The sequence below is a fragment of the Phocoena sinus genome, chromosome 11 (assembly GCF_008692025.1).
Source record: "Phocoena sinus isolate mPhoSin1 chromosome 11, mPhoSin1.pri, whole genome shotgun sequence".
Lineage (NCBI taxonomy): Eukaryota > Metazoa > Chordata > Mammalia > Artiodactyla > Phocoenidae > Phocoena > Phocoena sinus.
In genome coordinates this window covers 71,741,389-71,762,023 of record NC_045773.1, presented here as the reverse complement: position 1 = coordinate 71,762,023, position 20,635 = coordinate 71,741,389, and the positions used below count along the sequence as shown (strand labels likewise).

General features: G+C 48.7%; 1 protein-coding gene across 1 annotated transcript; it reads right to left on the bottom strand.

Moving 5' to 3' along the window:
* Window positions 1-616: 616 nt before the first annotated feature.
* PTCRA (pre T cell antigen receptor alpha) lies at window positions 617-6,510 on the bottom strand. Its single transcript, XM_032647623.1, is given in 8 exon segments — window positions 617-767; window positions 770-871; window positions 873-993; window positions 995-1,151; window positions 1,758-1,802; window positions 2,647-2,967; window positions 3,809-3,841; window positions 6,453-6,510. Coding segments are annotated over 8 exon segments (948 nt in total). The 3' UTR covers window positions 617-656.
* Window positions 6,511-20,635: the final 14,125 nt, after the last annotated feature.

The following is a 20,635-nucleotide window of genomic DNA, read 5'->3' as shown; positions in this document are numbered from 1 at the left end:
GCCTCTCACTGTTGTGGCCTCTCCCGTTGCGGCTCCGGACGCGCAGGCTCAGCAGCCATAGCCCACGGGCCCAGCCGCTCCGCGGCATGTGGGATCTTCCCGGACCGGGGCACGAACCCGTGTCCCCTGCATCGGCAGGTGGACTCTCAACCACTGCGCCACCAGGGAAGCCCCTGGCCCTATTCTTTTATGTCAAGTCTGTACAAGACTTCACATCAGGACCAGCGCCCCATCTTCCTGGGTTCATGGGCTCCTCACCCTGACCTCTCAGAGAGGTCAGGGCGAGGGTGAGGAGACAGAGAGGGGGAGGGGGCCTTGCCCCATGCCTGGTGACGAGGAAAGGAGACAGAGTTGGGACCACATCCACCCCAACCCCAGCCCCACTCTGCAGTTTCCAGGCTCTCACCCTCAGGAAGCCTTCCCAGATTTGTGTGTCCTGTAAATCTGCCAAATTCCCTCCTCCCAGAGCAGACAGGAGTTAAAATATTTTTCATTTGCTTGTGTCATATAAGTTCTCCTTTAATTGTTCTCAGTTATAAGCACCTCAAATGTCCAGTGTCTGGGTCAATCACCACCCTAAAGGGACTTCCAATCTGATGGGAGAGACAAAGCCTTTTCCCTCAGAAAAGCAGTCAGTCTGAGGGGGGAGACGGAGCCTAGCCCCCGGGGAAGCTCGGGTCTGCTGGAGGAGGCAGATCGCAGAGAAATGCTGCAAGGCTGGAGGCAGGAATGCTGAGGGCGGGTCCCGATCGCCACGCCCTGAGCACCCAGCGGCCCCCTCCTCCCAGACAGGGCTCCTGGGATCCCGACCCGGAGGGCGGGTGTGAACCCAGCGGCCGTCCCGGGGCTGCAGCGCCGGCGGGGTGGACAGGGCTGAGCCCTCGGCCTGTGGTCCACCCATCATTGCGGCGAATCCAGTCGGTGGGGTCTGCGGACGATCCTCCCGGTGGCGGAGGCTGCGGGAGGAGAAGGTGGTCCGCCCACGGGGCCGCGGGGGAGCCCGGGGTCCCCAGGGCGAGGCGCCCTGGCCGGGTACCCCCGCACGGCGGGCGGGGCGCGGAAGCGGCTGCAGGTCAGAAGCACATCCAACAGCAGTAGCTTGAAGAGCAGCAGCCGCAGCGCTTCGAGCCGCAGCGCCTGGCCCCGGGTCCCTGCGGGAGAAAAGGAGCCGGTGAGCGGCCCTAGAGGCTGGCGCTCAGCCCCACGCACGCGAGAAGGTTCACCAGAGGAGAGGGAACCCAGGGGACGTCCTTCCTGGTGTCTAACCTCAGCTCTGACTGGTGATAATAACAACACCTTCCTAGCCTTCATTTACTTTGATTCCCCAGCAACCAAGGCGATGCAAGCCAGGCAGGAATTAGCATTTGGTTGCAGAGGAGAGACACCAGCTCAGATTTCTGTTTGGTAGGGAAGTAGAACCTGGCTCATGACTGCATCCAGCGGGGGGTGGGACTTTCCTCCGCTCTGTCTTCCGAGGCTCCCTAGACTCCTAAGAGTCTCCCAAGGGCTCGGATGCTGAGACCATCCCTCTGAGCTGCCCAAGAAGAGCTTCAAGGACCCTTCTGCTAGCTCTCACCTGTGCTTCTCAGCTGGCGTCCAGGAATTATGCTGGGGTCAGAGGATCTATCCCCACCTGACCCAGGGGTAGACAGAGGCCCAGGCTAGCCAGTGCCCCAACCCAGCAAGGGCAGCCTCTTGAGGGGACCCATCAGGCCCAGAGCCCAACAGGGCCTGAGGTCCCGGTTCCTGGTACTCACCCCTGAGAGGCTCCCAGAGGCAGGTCCTGGCTGAGGAAGCTTCTCCTGCGAGTCAAGGAGAAAGGAGTAAGTCACTGGGATGGGCTGTGCCCTCCACCCCAGTACTATGCCCTGGCCCTGCTCAGGGCAGCTCTTCTTGGAGCACTGGATAAATGGACAAATGAACCCGTAGTGGGAATCTTGAGCCCATCTGCAGCAAGTCCTCTGAGGGGCCAGATCTCCCTCTCTCCTGGCTGTCCTCCTGCCCCTAGAGATGCCTCAGCACTTTTAGACAAGGAATCAATTTTCTTAGCAGCCTTCTTTGGAAGGCAGTACATTTATTCAACAAACATTCCTATTTGGAGGTTGAGAAAACAAACATAATTCAAAAAGAGAAAGTAAGTCATCTGGTCAATAATAATAGCTGGCTTTGGACATGTTATGTAACCTTTCTGTGCCTATAAAATGAGAATAATATGACCTACTTCATAAGTGTAAAGTGTTTACAACAGTGCCCGGCACAGAATAAACAATAAGTAAGTGATAGCAACTTACTATTTAATTATTGTTTGATTCTAACAGGGTGTCATATTTAGGGTGATGATATAGATATTAACCCTGGGTATACATAGAAAGATATTAACGTAGGAGGGAGGAGACATTATTACCTCTTAGAAGTCATGCATCAGAGTCTGGATTTGAATGAGATATCACTGTTTCAAATCCCAGGACTCAGGGCCCTGAAGCCACCCTCCTTTGACCCCAGACATCACATCACCTAGATGGTTGGCACTTAGATACCCTTCATGCCCCCATGGCCTGGATTCTGCCCTCCCTGCCACCATATCCTGGTTTCAGGGTGTATGAAAGGGGCAGGGAGCAACCACAGGGGCCCAGGCTCTGTCCCCACCTGACAGCTGTAGAGGCTGTGTGCTCTGGCTGTGGTCCCCAGTCCCAGGTCCAGTGTGGCAGACCAAGGTCTCCCAGGCTGCCAGGTCCTCAGAGGGCAGGGAAAGCTGAGCCAAGCTAGTCCAGGTGCCATCAGCTGCTGGGGAAGGGCCGTAGGTGAAGGCATCCAGTGAGCTGCCATTCCCAGCTGAGAACCAGATGGGACTCTCAAGGCCAGGGGGTGCAACGTCGAGGACCAGGCAAACCACCAGAGTCTGCTGCTTCCCATCCACCAGCAGTGTGATTGGTGGGGCCAGAGAGGGGAAGGGTGTGCTGCCCACACCTGCAAGAGAGCATGCACTTGTAGGGGGCTAGGTCTGTCCTTGCCCTCCCAGGTCAGGATCTCATATCCTTCCCTCTGGATTTCTCTCCTTCCATCTATCCTTCCACCAACCATCAATCTATCCTTCTACCCACTCATCCATCCCTCTCTCCTTGCATTTACCTATCTAACCACCTTCCTTCCCTCTATCCTTTCATTCTCCCATCTATTCATCCATCCTTTCTTTTTTTAAAAAATTTATTTATTATTTATTTTTGTCTGCATTGGGTCTTCGTTGCTGTGCGCGGGCTTTCTCTAGTTGTGGCGAGCAGGGGCTGCTCTTTCTTGCGGTGTGCGGGCTTCTCATTGCAGTGGCTTCTCTTTGTTGTGGAGCACAGGCTCTAGGCATGTGGGCTGCAGTAGTTGTGGCACGCGGGGCTCAGTAGCTGTGGCTCGCAGGCTCTAGAGCACACGATCAGTCGCTGTGGCACACGGACTTAGTAGTTCCGGCGGCATGTGGTATCTTCCGGACCAGGCCTCGAACCTGTGTCCCCTGCATGGCAGGTGGATTCTAACCACTGTGCCACCAGGGAAGTCCCTCATCCATCCTTTCTTCCATCATCCGTCTACTCTACATCTCTTCTTTCTACTTCCCATCTATATGTTTTTCCATCCATCCATCATTTATCCATCTTCCCTTCCTTCCATTCATCCATCCATCCTTCCATCCTTCTGTCACCTATCATACGTGAATCTCTCTGTGCCAGGCACTGGGGATACACATTAATTAAAATATTGTCCTGCTCTCAATGATCTCAGTCCCATGAGAAAGACAGCAGATGCAAACAAATACTTATAGTACCTTGTTGTGCCAGCCTCAAGAGAGTGGTTACCTCTGAGGAGGAAGGGAAGGAAATAGAATCTGGAATGAGATCAAAAGGGGCCTCAAATGTATCTGTAACTTTTTGTTTCTTTTTAAATAATATTTGATTAAAATATGGCAAACATTTTAACTATTTGCTAATCTGAGTGGAGTATGCATGGTTGTTTGTTGTAAGTTTGTAGTATTTTTTAACTTTTCTGTAAGTTTGTAGTATTTTTTAACAGCTTTGTTTAGATATAATTCACGTACCATACCAATTCACCCATTTAAAGTGTATGTCCGTGGACTTCCCTGGTGGTCCAGTGGTTAAGAGTCTGCGCTCCCAATGCAGGGGGCCCGGATTTGATCCCTGGTCAGGGAACTAGATTCCCACATGCTGCAACTAAGAGTTTCACATGTGGCAACTAAAGATTCCCGCATGCCACAATGGAGATCCCGAGTGCCGCAACTAAGACCCAACACGGCCAAATAAATTAATTAATTAAATTAAAGTGTACGTCTGTATTATTTTATAATTAAAAAACAAAAGTAAGTCATGTGGGTACTGCAAACATTTGTCCTATATCTTTCAGAATAGTCCTGATTTTCCAAAAACTTATTCTTTTTGGTAAAGATGACTCATTTAATATATGACAAAATCTTATTTTTGAATAGTTGGACATCAGGAATTCCCTGGCGGGCTAGTGGTTAGGACTCAGTGCTTTCAATGACATGGCTTGGGTTCACTTCCTGGTAGGGGAACTAAGATACCACAAGCCACTTGGTGCAGCCAAAAAAAAAAGAACAGTTGGATATCTTTTCATATAAATAAAATCTCAAAGGTTAAAACCTACAAACAAGGGACTTCCCTGGTGGCACAGTGGTTAAGAATCCACCTGCCAATGCAGGGGACACAGGTTCGAGCCCTGGTCCGGGAAGATCCCACATGCCGCGGAGCAACCAAGCCCGTGCACCACAACTACTGAGCCTGTGCTCTAGAGCCCTCGAGCCACAACTACTGAGCCCACGTGCCACAACTACTGAAGCCCGCGTGCCTAGAGCCCGTGCTCCGCAACAAGAGAAGCCACCCTAATGAAAAACCCGCGTGTCACAACGAAGACCCAACACAGCCAAAAATAAATAAAATAAATCAAACAAACAAACAAACAAAAAAACCTACAAACAAATTCACACCATGAGTTAGGTGCAGCCAGGCTAAAGAAATGCCCCAGGGTGCCGGGAAGGGAGGCCATAGAATCTCGTGGGGACTTAGAGGTGGGGGGGGTTGCTCACAAAATATTTCTTTTTTTTGGCTGCATCACGTGGCATGTGGGATCTTAGTCCCCGACCAGGGATTGAAACTGTGCCCCCCTGCAGAGGAATCCTAACCACTGGACTGCGGGGAATTCCCTCACAAAAGATTTCTTGAAGGTCAAATAACTGACCTAGAAGCAGGAGTAGGGTAAGTAGCCGCTCAGGATTTGAATTCAGACCTCGGTGACTCCAAATCCCACAGACTACCCCACTTGGAAGGATGACTAAGACTTGCTACATGACACAGTGGACCAAGCCTGGGACATGGCCTCAGACAGAGTTGATTTGACTCTTGACTTGTCCACTTAATTTAGAGTCTTAATTGTCCCATTGATATAATGGGGTTAATAACACCAGCCCAGTAAAATTGCTGTGAAGAATAAAAATCATGAATATAAAACACCTTGGCAGATAAGTATCATCAATACTAATATTGATAGGGCATCACAAAGGGAGGAGAGAAGGCTGGCAATGAGCTCCAGGACCCTCAACCTCCTGAGCCTTCTCAGCTGTACAGAGAGACACACTGCCCTAGCTGAGTTCAGCATCTACCTCCTCCATGAAACCTCCCAGGATTGCTCCTCCTCACCCTAGCTGCTTCTTTCCCAGAGCTCAGGCCTCCCGACATGGGCTCTCCCCGATCCACATGGGTGTGGTTTATCTCCCTAGCGAGGGCGAGGTGGTGACATACTGGGGGCCAGCTTTAGAACAAGGAGATGCCCCAACTCAAAGTCAAGGACCTATCCCCACCACACACATGCAAACATGCACGAGCTTCTAGATGAAGCTGGAATTCTCAGAATTTGACTCCTTTGTCTCCAGCCTTGATCTTTGGAGGGACCGGGATCGGTGGTCGGGGGTCAATACACTGGGAAGTCACTGAAGCCTTGAGACTTCTGAGAGCCCATTTTTAGGGGGAGCTGGGAGTGAACGTGAGACACCCTGAGCCCTGAGGGTAGGAGACTGGACAGTAAGGAGGGTGGGACCTCACCATGTTGCCCGTGCCCCATCACCCCATATAACACAACACAGCCAGGCTACCCCCCCCATCATACACACCTGTCCAGCTTGCTCTGAGAGGTGAATACCCTTCTTCCCAACACTGTGGGCTCCAGGGGAGCAGGACTTGGGGGCCCCAGAGCAAGATAGCTGGGAGGTATAATACAATGGGGAAGGGGATGATGGGCTTCTGGTGAGACCCTCCCCAGGGGACCCAGGTACCTCTGTCCTGCCTGCCTGCATCCCTCCCACACCTAGGGACGCCCAGAGTGAGGGAGTAGGCTTGGGCGGACTAACGGGGCACAGAGAGGGTTGCAGGGAGGGCGCTCACCTGTGGGCAGGGCTGGACACCCGAGGGCCAGGAGAAGCAACAGCCAAGTCCCAGGCATGGCCCACCTGAGAAGAGGCAGGACCCAGCTGCAGACCTGGGCTGTGGGCTGGGGGAGGAGGCGGCCACAGGACTGCCTCGCAGGCCACAGGCCCAGCTGCATCTCAGCTGCTCCACCACGGAGCCGTTTCCCCAGGTGAGGGGCCCCTCCCACCTTCACCCTGGCCCCCAAACCCAGCCTTCTCTCACTCTCTCACGGGTCCATGGAGCTCAGAGTGCCACTACCACACCAGGAGTCAAATGCCACACCCCCTCCCATGTGAAGAGCACTTCACAGTGTGCAAAGCCTTTTCCCAGTCACTGCCCCTGCCATCTACAGGATCCAGAGCACTTGACGGTAGGTCAGGGGCTTAACATACAGCACTTCATTCCAACCAGCCAACAACTGTGAGTTCCATTTCACAGGTGAGACAACTGAGGCTCAGAGAGATTGAGTGACCTTCCCAAGGCCACACAGCTGGCAGGTGGCAGAGCCAGGGCTTGAACTGTTTTCTGATGGCTGGCCTTATGATAGCCAAAAAGCCCAATAAACTTACTTCCGTGTAGTTACAACCCTTTTAAATACAATTTATTGTTTAGCGCCATTTCAGGTTTATAGCAAAAGTGACCAGAAATTTCAGAGATTTCCCACATACTCCCTGCCCTGTCATATCAAACCTCTTCTTAAAAATAAACTTTTTAGGGAATTCCCTGGTGGTCCAGTGGTTAGGACTTGGTGCTTTCACTGCCATGGGCCTGGGTTTAGTCCCTGGTCGGGGAACTAAGTTCCCGCAGGGTACGGCCCCCTCCCCGCAAAAAACTTTATAAATTCTATTTTCAGTGACTCCACTAAACTTTATCTGTAGCTGTTATTTTGACCCTGAAACTTTACATCTAAGTATATACCCTAAGGGAATAATAAGAGATTCAGTCATTATAAGACAAAGATTTATGCACAAAAATATTCTTTGAAGTATTATATTAAAAAACCAAGAGAAATTGGAAACAACCTAATTGTTCAATGCTAGGAGACGGTTCAATGATGTTTGGTGTATTTATGTTAGTGAATATTATGCAGCAGCTTTTTTTAAAATTAATTAATTTATTTATTTATTTTTGGCTATGTTGGTCTACCTTGCGGGGTACGCTGGCTTTCTTTTGTTGTGGTGAGTGGGGCTACTCTTTGTCGCAGTGCGAATGCTTCTCATTGCAGTGGCTTCTCTTGTTGCAGAGCACTGGCTCTAGGTGTGTGGGCTTCAGTAGTTGTGGCACACAGGCTTAGTTGCTCCACGGCATGTGCGATCTTTTCGGACCAGGGCTTGAACCCGTGTCCCCTGCATTGGCAGGCGGATTCTTAACCCCTGCGCCACCAGGGAAGTCCCCATGCAGCAGTTTTTTAAAAAAATATTTATTTGGCTGCTTGGGCTCTTAGTTGCGGCATGCGGGATCTAGCTCCTTGCCCAGGGATCAAACCTGGGCCCCCTGTATTGGGAGCACAGTCTTAACCACTGGATCACCAGGGAAGTCCCTATGCAGCAGCTTTTAAAGAAATGTTTTCAAAAGAATGTTTAATGACTTGGGATATAGAAGAGAGTTTGGTTCAGAGTGTGGGCTGTGAAGCCAGAATACCTGGCTTTCAATCCTGACTATATCATTCAGGAGTTGTGTGACTTTCACCAAATTACTTACTTCCCTAATCCTCCATTGCCTCATCTGTACAATGGGAATGATAATACCTCAAAGGGGTTCTGTGATATTTAACAAGATCATCCATGAAGCAGCTCTAGCATTATTCTCTATACATAGTAAGAAGTCAATAAATGTTCTCCCTTTCTTTTTTTTATTTTTTATTTTTTTCTCCCTTTCTTTATATATGTGTATACATAATTACATACACAGAAAGTCTAAACAAACAGGATGCAAATTTAAATGGACAATATATACCCAATTTTGTATAAGAAATATATAACTGTTCCTAGAAGGATGCAGACCAAATGTTAACAATGGTTATCTCTGCATGTTAGGCTTTTGGATAGTTTTATTTTCATCTTTATAATTGTTCATTTATTAAATTTTCTATGATGAATCTGTATTATTTTTAAAATCAGGAAAATAAACATTATTAAAACATAGAACTACAGATGTACTATAGTTTATTTAGCTATTCCTTTACTTTCAGACATTTGGGTTTTCCAGTTTGGGGCAATAAATATCTTTGGTCATAAAGTATTTTCCAAATTCATACTTATTTCCTTAAAATTGGCTTAAAGGCCTCTGTGATTTGTGGGGGGGGGGATTTGTTTAACTTAAAAAATTTTAAATTGTAGTAAAGCACATATAACAAAATTTACCATCCTAACCATTTCAAGTTCGGTGGCATTAAGTACATTCACATTCTTGTGCAACCACCACCATCATCCATCTCCAGAATTCTTGCAAAACTAAACACTCCATTCCTCCTCCCTTCAGCCCCAGGCAACCACAATTCTACTTTCTGTTTCCGTAATTTTGACTACATCATTAAAGTGGAATCATACAGTATTTGTCTTTTGCGCTTGGCTTATTTCATTTAGCACTATATCCTCAAAGTTCATCATCCATGTTGTAACTTGTGAGAACCTCCTTCCTTTTTAAAGGCTGAATAGGGACCTCCCTGATGGCAAAGTGGTTAAGAATCCCTCTGCCAATGCACGGCACACGGGTTTGAGCTCTGGTCCGGGAAGATCTCACATGCTGCGGAGCAATTAAGCCCATGCACCACAACTACTGCGCCCTGTCACCTAGAGCCGGTGCTCCACAACAAGAAAAGCCACCACAATGAGAAGCCTGCGCACCGCAGCGAAGACCCAACGCAGCCAAAAATAAAATAAAATAAAAATACATTTAAAAAAAAAAGGCTGGGGCTTGCCTGGTGGCACAGTGGTTAAGAATCCGCCTGCCAATGCAGGGGACACGGGTTTGAGCCCTGGTCCGAGAAGATCGCACGTGCCGCGGAGCAACTAAGGCCGTGCACCACGACTACTGAGCCTGTGCGTTAGAGCCCGTGCTCCACAAGAGAAGCCACCGCAATGAGAAGCCCGCGCACTGCAACGAAGAGTAGCCCCAGCTCACAGCAACTAAAGTCCGCGCACATCAACAAAGACCCAATTCAGCCAAAAATAAATAAATAAATTAAAAATTAAAAAAAAAATTTTTTTAAAAGGCTGAATAATAGTCCACTGTATGTACATTCTACATTTTGCTTCTTATCCATTCATCTCTCAGTGGATATCCCTCAACGTTTGTTTCCGTTTTAACTGTTGTGAACATGGGCATACAAATCTCTCTTCAAGATCCTACTTTCAGGGCTTCCCTGGTGGCGCGGTGGTTGAGAGTCCACCTGCCGTTGCAGGGGATACGGGTTCGTGCGCCGGTCCGGGAAGATCCCACATGCCACGGAGCGGCTAGGCCCGTGAGCCATGGCTGCTGAGCCTGCGCGTCCGGAGCCTGAGCTCCGCAACGGGAGAGGCCACAACAGTGATGAGGCCCGCCTACCGCAAAAAAGATCCTACTTTCAGGAAATTCCTTGGCAGTGCAGTAGTTAGGACTCCGTGCTTTCACTCACTGGACCCAGGTTCAATCCGTGGTCAGGAAACTACGATCCCAGCAAGCCACGTGGCATGGCCAAAACCAAACAAATAAACAAAAAGATCGTTCTTTCAGTTCTTTTGTGTGTATACCCAAAAGTGGAATTGCTGGATCATATGGTAATTTAATTTTAATTTTGATAGTGGCCATCATAATTGATAGTGTGAAGTGTTATCTCATGGTGGTTTCAATTTGCATTTCCCTAATGATTGAGCATCAGAGGCCTCTGTGTTTTAAGTCTCCCTGATACACCTGTTGTACTAATTTATGTTAGTATAAAACCACCACAATGTATGAAAGGTCCACTTCATCCCCATCAGCATTTAACATTTCTTTAAAAAATAAAATTAAATTAAAAATTAAAAATCTTAATTTCTTCAGTTAAAATGGTATTCATTTCTCTGATAACATATTTTCCCATCTTACTTGTCTCCTTCACTGTATTGTCTGTTGTCTGCTTGTAGTCTTAGTGTCTTACTAGTTTTTCTTTTTTAATTTATTTATTTACTTATTTTTGGCTGTGTTGGGTCTTCGTTGCTGTGCACTGGCTTTCTCTAGTTGCAGCAAGGTGGGGAGGAGGGGGCTACTCTTCCTTGCGGTGCACGTGCTTCTCATTGCGGTGGCTTCTCTTGTTGTGGAGCACGGCCTCTAGGTGCACGGGCTTCAGTAGTTGTGACACGCGGGCTCAGTAGTTGTGGCTCGCGGGCTCTAGAGCAAGGCTCAGTAGTTGTGGCGCACGGGCTTAGTTGCTCCACAGCATGTGGGATCTTCCCGGACCAGGGCTCGAACCCGTGTCCCCTGCATTGGCAGGCAGATTCTTAACCACTGCGCCATCAGGGAAGCCCCAGCCTATTTCTTTTTTTAATGTATTTTTAAAAATTTAATTTGATTTTTGGCTGCGCTGGGTATTCGCTGTGGTGCCAGGCTTCTCATTGCGGTGGCTTCTCTTGTTGTGGAGCACCGGCTGTAGGCGACAGGGCTCAGTAGTTGTGGTGCGTGGACTTAGTTGCTCCGCAGCATGTAAGGTCTTCCTGGACCAGGGCTCGAACCCGTCCCCTGCTTTGGCAGGCGGATTCTTAACCACTGCACCACCAGGGAAGCTCCTCACTGACTACTTCTAATTTCACTTTTTTTTAAGCCTACAGTTTTTTTGTTTTTGTTTTGTTTTGTATGAACCAACATGTCCATCTTCCCTATTGGGATTTATCTCATTCCTTCAAGCCTAGAAAGTTCTCTCTCCTCCAAAGGATGGATACATTCCTACTTCTATTGTCTTTTTTGTGCACTTGTAGTTTAATCTCCCGCCTCCAATTTAACTCCATCAGGAATTGAATTAATTTTCGTGTAGTATAGAAGGTGTGTATCTAAATTTCTTTTTTTCCCCAAAGAGCTGATCAGTTATCCCAGGATTATTCATAAATAATCCTTTCTGTCACCACTATTTGCAAAACATTCTCTATTACGTGTTAATGTCTTTTACATTGGCGGATTTACTTCTTCCTGGCTCCTGGATTTCTTTATTTCGGTGCCAGCCTCACTCCGTTTCCTTCTGGACGGTTATTTTAATAATCATGTCAATAGCACTCTCCGGTGTCCTAAGGGACTCCTTGCAGCCAGGGCTGCACTCCCGCCCCTTTTCCCGCGGGGTAGCCTGGCGGCCTCCGGCGCCAAGTGTTCCCAGGCGCAGCGGGTGCCCAGGTGCGCGCAGTCTCGGTGGGTTCCCGCCGGGCGGGGGAGGGAGAGAGGCAGGTGTCCCTAACGACTCTCCCGCCTTCCAGCCTGGGGAGGTGCTAGCTCGGGCTCAGTTACCACAATACAGATGGGGAAGAGCCCTTCGGCTTGCTTCGTTTTTTTGAGTTTCAAGATCTTCCCAGGACGAGAAAGCCGAAGACCCCCACCCCACGCAGCCAGCCTGCCTCGCCGGCTGCCCGCTTGGGCCCCCTCGCGCTGAGACAGCTACCCTTCCCCTGGCCCACTCCCAGCTCCCTGGACACAGGTCGGCCTGGAAGCTTTCTTTGCCCTCTCTTAAAACGATTCCCTCCTTCCAGGAGCCCCAGGAATCTCCCCCTGACCCCACAGTCTTGCTGGTCCTAAAGATGCCCTCCCCCAGGGCGGTGAGGATGCCCCGACATGCTGGCTTTAGATCCCCGAGCTGAAACCCTGCTCTGAGCTCCTCACTTGGGACTGAACCTGTCATTTGCAGACCTGCTACCTAGAGCCAGGCCATGTTCACAGACATCTCATTTAATCCTCACAACCACACATCAGGTATTTTCATCCCAGTTTTGCAGTCGAGGAAACGGAGGCTCTGAAAAACGAAGTTACTTCGAGGAGATTCTCTAGCAGGCAAGTGGTGGAACTGTGCGTTCATTACAGGGTTGTGTTTACAGGTCTGTCTCTCCAAAACTCTTTTCACAAGCTTTTGGGGAGAATTCAATTAAATATGAGGACACACCTGAGTACCTGGTACACAGCAGATTATCCCTCTCCTCTCTTTTTTCACGTGCACAGGTAGAAAACCAGGGCTGTGGTTAAACTGAGATGAACCACATAGAATGTGAAAAAGAAAATTAAGGAAAAGTAGCAGGGCTTCTTAGAGAAGATTGCTGATATTACCAGATAATTACTGAGTGTAAATCTGACCTATCTGATTAGACTGTAGCCAGAGGGGCAAATGGGGTCAGCATGCCTGTGTCTGATGAAACAGCAAGTATAAGTCTCTTCCAGGGGCACCTATTCCATTAATCAAATGAAAATCCTACAATAATATTTAAAATGAAAAACTAAAATCACCTAAATGTTCAATGTTAAAGTAATAAAGGAACAATCTAGGGTGAGTCTACATGATGAAATATTTTGTAGGCCTTAAAATGTCCTTTCATTCAGACCCATTTATTGGTCTCTGTTTTATGCCAGAGATTGGGGTTGGAGATAATAAGACAAAAAGAGAAGCTCCCTTCAGTCAAAGAAGGAGACAGACTCATAAACAGATAAGGGACTCTAGCGTGACAGATGCCGTGACTGAAGCGCGTGCGTGCGTGCGTGCGTGTGTGTGTGTGTGTGTGTGTGTGTGTGTCTGTTTAGGGGTAGAAACCAGGGTTCTGAGAGAGGGAGATTATTCTTCAAGAGCTGGAATGAGCATCAGGACAAGTGCTTTAGAAGATGGTACTTGAGCCAAGTCTTGATTCTTTCTAAAGAGTTTGTAATGCTATTGGAAATCTTTTGTTATGTTAATTTTTAAAAGATACAAAAAATAGTATGATCTGATCTTCATGGAGCTACCATACCAGCTTTGGGTTGCTTAACACCAAGTTTAATTTATATAAGAAAGACAAACTTTTATCTTGCGTACTGTATTGTTCTTCTAGATTTTCTGTTGCTCATTGCCAAAACTAATCCTAATTAAAATACATGCTCTATGTGCCAGGGTCCTAGCAGGAACACTGATGGGTAATTTTGAAGAGAGTTTAATAAAGTGATTGTTTATAAAGGTGTGGGCGGGGTATGGAGAAATCGCTGGGGCTGCTGCAGTACCTCATGGTTAGTAATAGTGGGGTGTCAGCACCTGAGGTCTGAAGAGGGGAGGGAGCAGATGACAGGAACCCCGAGCTAGAGAGAGCTGTGTGGAGAGGGTGCCTGACAATAGCTGTGACCTTCAATCATTGTAGGTAGTGTTGATTCTGCAGGGAAGGAAGCCGCGAATAAATTCCCTGTCTTCACTATCCTCCCATCTTCAGACCCCCGACTGGTCCCTCACTGGCTGAATCCGAGTGGCGGAGTGTGGGAGTCCTCTGATGCCGCTCAGCTTTCCGGGGCACAGGGCTGTGGGGTGAGGGGGAATCTGGAGCATCCGCAGGAAGCTCCTCTTAGCATTTTCCAGAAGAAAAACCCATGTCCCCAGCACAGAGGACACACTGGGTCACATTGCCTACTATATCATTGGGAGGTGATGTCATATGTCCACTGAAACCTAAAATATTAGCTCCCATAAGTTAGCAGGGGACAATGGGGGTTATGAGGCCTAAGTTCATATTCAGAGCTGCCTACTTTTTCCTCCAACGATGTATTCTTCTTATCCTTTACCAGCACCTTGGCTGGGCAGTTTTTTTTTTTAATCGATCAATTAATTAATTAATTAAATTTTGGGCTGCGTTGGGTCTTTGTTGCTGTACGCGAGCTTTCTCTAGTTGCAGTGAGTGGGTGCGAGGGCTTCTCATTGCGGTGGCTTCTCTTGTTGCAGACAGAGCACGTGCTCTAGGCGTGCGGGCTTCAGTAGTTGTGGCTCGCGCACTCTAGAGCATAGGCTCGGTAGTTGTGGCCCACGGGCTTAGTTGCTCCACAGCACGTGGGACCTTCCCAGAAGAGGGCTCGAACCTGTGTCCCCTGCATTGGTGGGTGGATTCTCAACCATTGCGCCACCAGGGACTGGGTTCTTTACCTGGTGGTGACTCAAACCTTTATTCCTGTGGGGTCTGAGTCCTTGGTAGTCTTGACACTGTGGGTTGCTGAAGTTTTCTGCTAACCAGGACAACGAGCGGAGGATTATTAAGAGGCACTTTGTGAATCCCCTGGGTTCCAGTTCTAGTGCCTACCTCTGTTACGTGGTAGCAAGCTTATTTTCTCTGGTAACTGGGGTTAGTCAACCCAGGCATTACAGTAACCCCTTTCTCAGCCTGTTGGTTCAGTAGCATGAGAAACCAAAATGGCCAGGGCCATCTCAGCTTCCAAGTCATCAATACTGTGATCATTCCACAGTGCAAATGTTTCTCCCTCGAATGCTAAGGATCGCCAAATTCCCTGAGGGCAAGGTTCTGGGGATGGGTAGCAAAAGTTCTTCTAGTAGTCTACAGACTTTAGCTATAATAGCGGAAAGGCTGCTGCTACCCCCACCTCTCAGTTACATATAATACGATTCTGGTTTTGGTTTAAAGGATACACCGCATCCTGTAGGATAGTACTTCCACCTTGTAGGGTGTAGTTTCTTAGCTCTGCTCTAACTGTGCCTTCAGCTGGCCAATCCTCCATTCTATCAAGCCAGCTGCTCCTGGGTCATGGGGCACATGGTAAGACCAGTGGATGCCTTGGGTGTGAGCTCATTTGTACATTTCCTTGGCTATAAAATGTGTGCCCACAATTGGAGGCCATGTTATGTGGCATGCCATGGTGATGGATGACGTATTCTGTACGCCCATAAATGGTGGCACTGACAGAAGTACTGTAGGCAGCGGTGAATTCATACCTAGAATATGTGTCTGTTCTCTCTTTTTTTATATACGTTATTTTATGTATGTATGTATGTATTTATTTATTTATTGGCTGCACCTAGCGGCATGTGGGATCTTAGTTCCCTGACCAGGAACCAATCCCATGCCCTGTGCATTGGAAGCGTGGAGTCTTAACCACTGGACCACCAGGGAAATCCCCTGTGTCTGTTCTCTTGAGGATAAAGCACAGTCCATCCACACTGGGGGCGGGGGGTGGGCAGTCAAATTAGTCTACACCAGGTGAGAATGGTACCCAATCAGGCTGTAAGTAGGATGGTCAATCAGCACTGGCTACAGCCAGATTAGCCTCAGAGAGGGGAAGACCATGTTATTAAGCCAAAGCATAGCTTCCATCCCTGCCATCATGGGTCCACTGAACAAGCCCTGGAGTGCCTGAGGGAAACGGCTGACCGCGGTCCAGCGCCTGTCACTTTGTCCACCTGATGAGCATTCTTTCCCACGCTTTATTCTGGGTCATTGTAGTTACCTTGCCTTTGGCTGTTAAGTACTACCGTCTGCTTTTTACCGCACCAGGATACCATTATTCTCATCAAGATCAAGGAATTAAGTTTCACTATCCAGCATCCCCCATTAGCATCTCCAGCCTACAGAGGACAGCCGTCAGCATGAGAAACCAAAATGGCCAGGGCCATCTCAGCTTCCAAGTCATCAATACTGTGATCATTCCACAGTGCAAATGTTTCTCCCTCGAATGCTAAGGATCGCCAAATTCCCTGAGGGCAAGGTTCTGGGGATGGGCAGAAGGTCCTTCAGCCAAGGATGCTGGTGGCCCTTACCAATGCATTTCTTAATGCGTTGGTGAAGGGAGTGTTTTCCAGACTCCCTTAAAATACATGGCTAGGGGTGGCTAAGCAGATTGCACGTAATAAATCCAATCCAGCATTCCCATCTCTCTGAGATTTTGGATTCCTTCCTCTATAGTATGCCAGGGAAATTCTGGCATTTCAAGTTTATGAACTCTAGGTTACCATTAAGTCCAGGCTTTAGTTAAGCAAGCTAGCAGACTATGAATTCCTCTCCCAGGTGCTCAAGCCAATACATGAAGTCCCAAATCCTGGATGAGCATCCATGGCCATGAGTTTGGCCAAACTGGATCTTACATTCCACGCTCCTGGGTGTGTTTCCCTTCGAACCCTCTTCCACACATGCTCCTGTGGCTCCTGCCAAGGCAGTTTGCTAGGGCCTGTGACTCTTTCCGTCTGGGGGCATTCTCCTCTTAGCGTGGGTCTTGTGCTTCTCCACCCAGGCTGTACTGGGATCTAACTCATGAAGGGCCTGGGGCCAGGAGGGATGGAGGCAGGAAGGGTTCTGAGGCTGATGTCCCAGGAGACAGGATCACGACAAGAGGAGATTGTCTCTACAGACAAGACACTTCAAAAGAATTTAGGAGTTCAGAATTAGCCTTATCCACGTCTGTACAAATGTCCCCATCTCAGGGTCCCACTCCTTCCCCATCAATGCCTTCGCCTTAACATAGGAGACCTAGAGGGCTGAGGTTTTTTTGTTTTGTTTTGTTCTGTTTGGCCAGGCTCTGTGGCTTGTGGGGTCTTATTTCCCTGATTGGCAGAGAAGGCCCCGAGTCCCAACCACTGGCCCACCAGGAATTCCCTAGAGGGCTGAGTATTGAGTCAGCCATATGAACCCTCTCTGTAGGAGGTGAGGGACTCCTTCAGGGTCCCATCAAGGAGTCCTAATTGCTCACTCACATTCCTCATCAGGCACTGGTAACTCCCAGTTCTCCATTCCCCTGCACATGTTCCCGGAGGCCTCAGAAGCCAAATGACTCCCCACCATAGTGAAGAAGGGCCACAGCCATTCCATCTCCCATCTCCCCACCCCAGCAATGCAGTACCCTACACTTCATCCCATGCCACCCCCAATGATAATTTTTGTTTTTCTTTTTTTTTTCCAATGAAAATTTAAGTAATAGTGATACCTCTGCACGCAGTGCATTACCTGGGTGCATTTCCCCCACTGCAAGGAGGTTTCCTTTACTCCCTGAATTAAAAAAAAAAATTTACTTATTTATTATTTTTGCATTGGGTCTTCGTTGCTGTGTAGAGGCTTTCTTTAGTTGTGGCAAGCAGGGGCTACTCTTCGTAGCGGTGCGCAGGCTTCTCATTGCGGTAGCTTCTCTTGTTGCGGAGCATAGGCTCTAGGCATGCAGGCTTCAGTAGTTCTGGCTCGTGGACTCCAGAGCGCAGGCTCAGTAGTTGTGGCGCACGGCCTTAGTTGCTCTGCGGCATGTGGGATCTTCCCAGACCAGGGCTCAAACCCGTGTCCCCTGCATTGGCAGGTGGATTCTTAACCACTGCGCCACCAGGGAAGTCCTGGACTGCTTATTTCAGTTGGCACATGACATTGTTACCACACCAGGCACCATACTGCATTACTTATATAATAAATTCTGTGATACATGTATATCATAATTATCATAATAATTTACTTCTGTGACTTTTCAGTAGGCTGTGAGCCCCTTGACGACAGGGGTCTGTATACTAAGCACTTGGCACTGTGCAGAGCACATGGCAGGCTCTCAACCAATGCTTGCATTGAGTTGAATTCAGTCTTTTCTCCTTGAGTTTATAATAATAGTTTCAGGCAGGCAGGCATTTAGTTAACATTTTCTTTTTTCTTTTTCCAGCCCCATCCCAGTAATACTAATATAAAACTTTAACATACTATTGTACATTAATTTATAATTGTAACAGTGTACATTCCTTGAGGGTAGTCAAAAATTTTTTTAAATAAATTTATTTGTTTATTTATTTTTGGAGGTGTTGGGTCTCCGTTGCTGCGCTTGGGCTTTCTCTAGTTGCAGCAAGAGGGGGCTACTCTTTGTTGCGGTGTGCAGGCTTCTCTTGTTGCAGAGCACGGGCTCTAGGCACATGGGCTTCAGTAGTTGTGGCTCGTGGGCTCTAGAGTGCAGGCTCAGTAGTTGTGGCGCACGGGCCTAGTTGCTCCATGGCACGTGGGATCTTCCCGGACCCGTGTCCCCTGAGTTGGCAGGCAGATTCTTAACCACTGCGCCACCAGGGAAGTCCCTAGTTAACATTTTCTGAGCACTAGGTCTCTGCAGGTGCTGGTCTGGGCACATAGGGATACTAGATGTGTAGGACTCATGGCCTAAGAGTATGTGGATGAACAAGGGACTGTGGGAGCGTAGAATAAGGATCGGTTCATTTTGATGGCAACGATGGGAGGGGTGGGCCCACTGAGAAGCCTTTGAAGGATGAATTGGGCTCCAATAAATGAGGGGGGGGGAGGGTGTTTCCTGTTGAGATGCAGTGTTGAAAATCATGGGTGAAAGATGTCTAATGGGTTATAAATGAGCTCAGGGGTGTTTGGAGCCTGTCTCTACACCTAGAGGTTGACATCTGGCCTTGCCACCCCCTGCCGACGTGACCTCTTGGCTTCTGAGGTCCCACTGATGAAGGCTGTGGATGGGCCTGGATGGGAAGTGTCTTCCCCTGCCTGTGGGCTTACTCGATTTTCCTTCTTTTGCCTCCTTGCCTTCTGTATGCACATCTGTGGCAGACTCAGAATGGCTGCCCACAGGGGCAGGGGCCTCTGTGCCCCATCAAGGGGAGGCAGCCTGGGTTACTAGTCAGCGGGCTCAGGTTCCCACCCCAGCCCTGTTACTCCTTTTCACAGGCTCGGTTTACCTCTCTGTATATAAGAGAGTTATGCTCAGTGATGTGTGAGGTCCCTCCTGACAGCCCCTGATTCCTAGACTTGTCCTGTCCATACTACAGACTTGTGCTCAGGAGATGAAAGAATGCGAGGGAAGAAAAAAGATGACACTGAGACAACTCCCCACTTCCCAAACACATACATATTTTTTTTGTTGTTGTTTGTTTTTTTTTTGCGGTACGTGGGCCTCTCACTATCGTGGCCTCTCCCGTTGCGGAGCACAGGCTCCAGACGCGCAGGCTCAGCGGCCGTGGCTCACGGGCCCAGCCGCTCCGTGGCATGTGGGATCTTCCCGGACCGGGGTACGAACCCGTGTCCCCTGCATCGGCAGGCAGACTCTCAACCACTGCATCACAGGGAAGCCCTCCCAAACACATACATATTACTGTCCCTAATTCTGAGGAAATTTGGTCCTTACTGAGCCTGGGAGGACACCCAAGGTTTGTCTTAATCTCATAAAGATGTCTTCATCTTGTCCTTGGCTGGTCGGAATGGTGGAGCAGAAAGCCAGAGTCCCCCAGGTAGGATGTTGGGAGTGGAACTGGGGCCAAGGACATCTGAGAAAGGGAACCTGGTGATTTAGGAGGGAGTCCAGAAACTGATGCAGGCTACAGAGAGAAAGGTGAGTTCTTCCTTCATTCAGTGTTCGGTTAAAAACCCCAAATGGAGCACTGCCATTCAGCTCTAGTGCTAAGCACCCGTAGTTAGCGCAGATCCCACAAGTTCAAGAGCACAATCCCCAACAAGACTGCTCTTAGTTCAGGTGCCAGCTGCAAGTTCAGAGGGGTCCCAGGCCACAGGCACTTCTGATTCACTGGGTACAGTTTGGGGGATCCCACAACCCCCTTCAGTTTCAGTAATTCACTAGAACAACTCACAGGACACACAGCTCAGGAAAGTGCTATTCTTAGGATTACAGTTTTATAGAGAAGATACAAATCAGCAGGACCAGCCAAATGAAGAGGCACATAGGGCAAGGTCTGAGAAGGTCCGGCATGCAGGGCTTCTGTGTTATCTCCTCGTGGAACCATGGCACATCACCCTCCTGACACACTGATGAGTTCACCAACCAGGAAGCTCCATTGAGCTTTGTGTCCAGAGTTGTTATAGGGGTTTCATTATGTCGGCATGGGTGATTAAATCATTGGCTGGAGGCTGAACTCAATCTCCAGGCCCCCTTCCTGGACCTCCCTCCCCATGGCTCAAAGCCCCAACCCTCTTCCCATAACTGGCCAGCCCCAGTCCTGAAACCATTTAGGGGCCACCATGAGTCACCTCCTTGGCATAAATTATCAAGGCCCACCATGAATATCACTTCTAATACTTGGGAAATTCCAAGGATTTAGTCTCCCCATAAGGAACCAGGGACAAAGGCCAGTCAAATTCTCTGTTATGTACAACACTTAGTTTGGTCAGTTTCCTCCAGACCGGCTTCTCAAGCTCACCCCTTCCAACTTTTCATCTTGACAAATTTTTTTAAGTTATTTTTTATTTTTCATTTATATTGGAGTATAGTTGATTTACAATGTTGTGTCAGTTTCA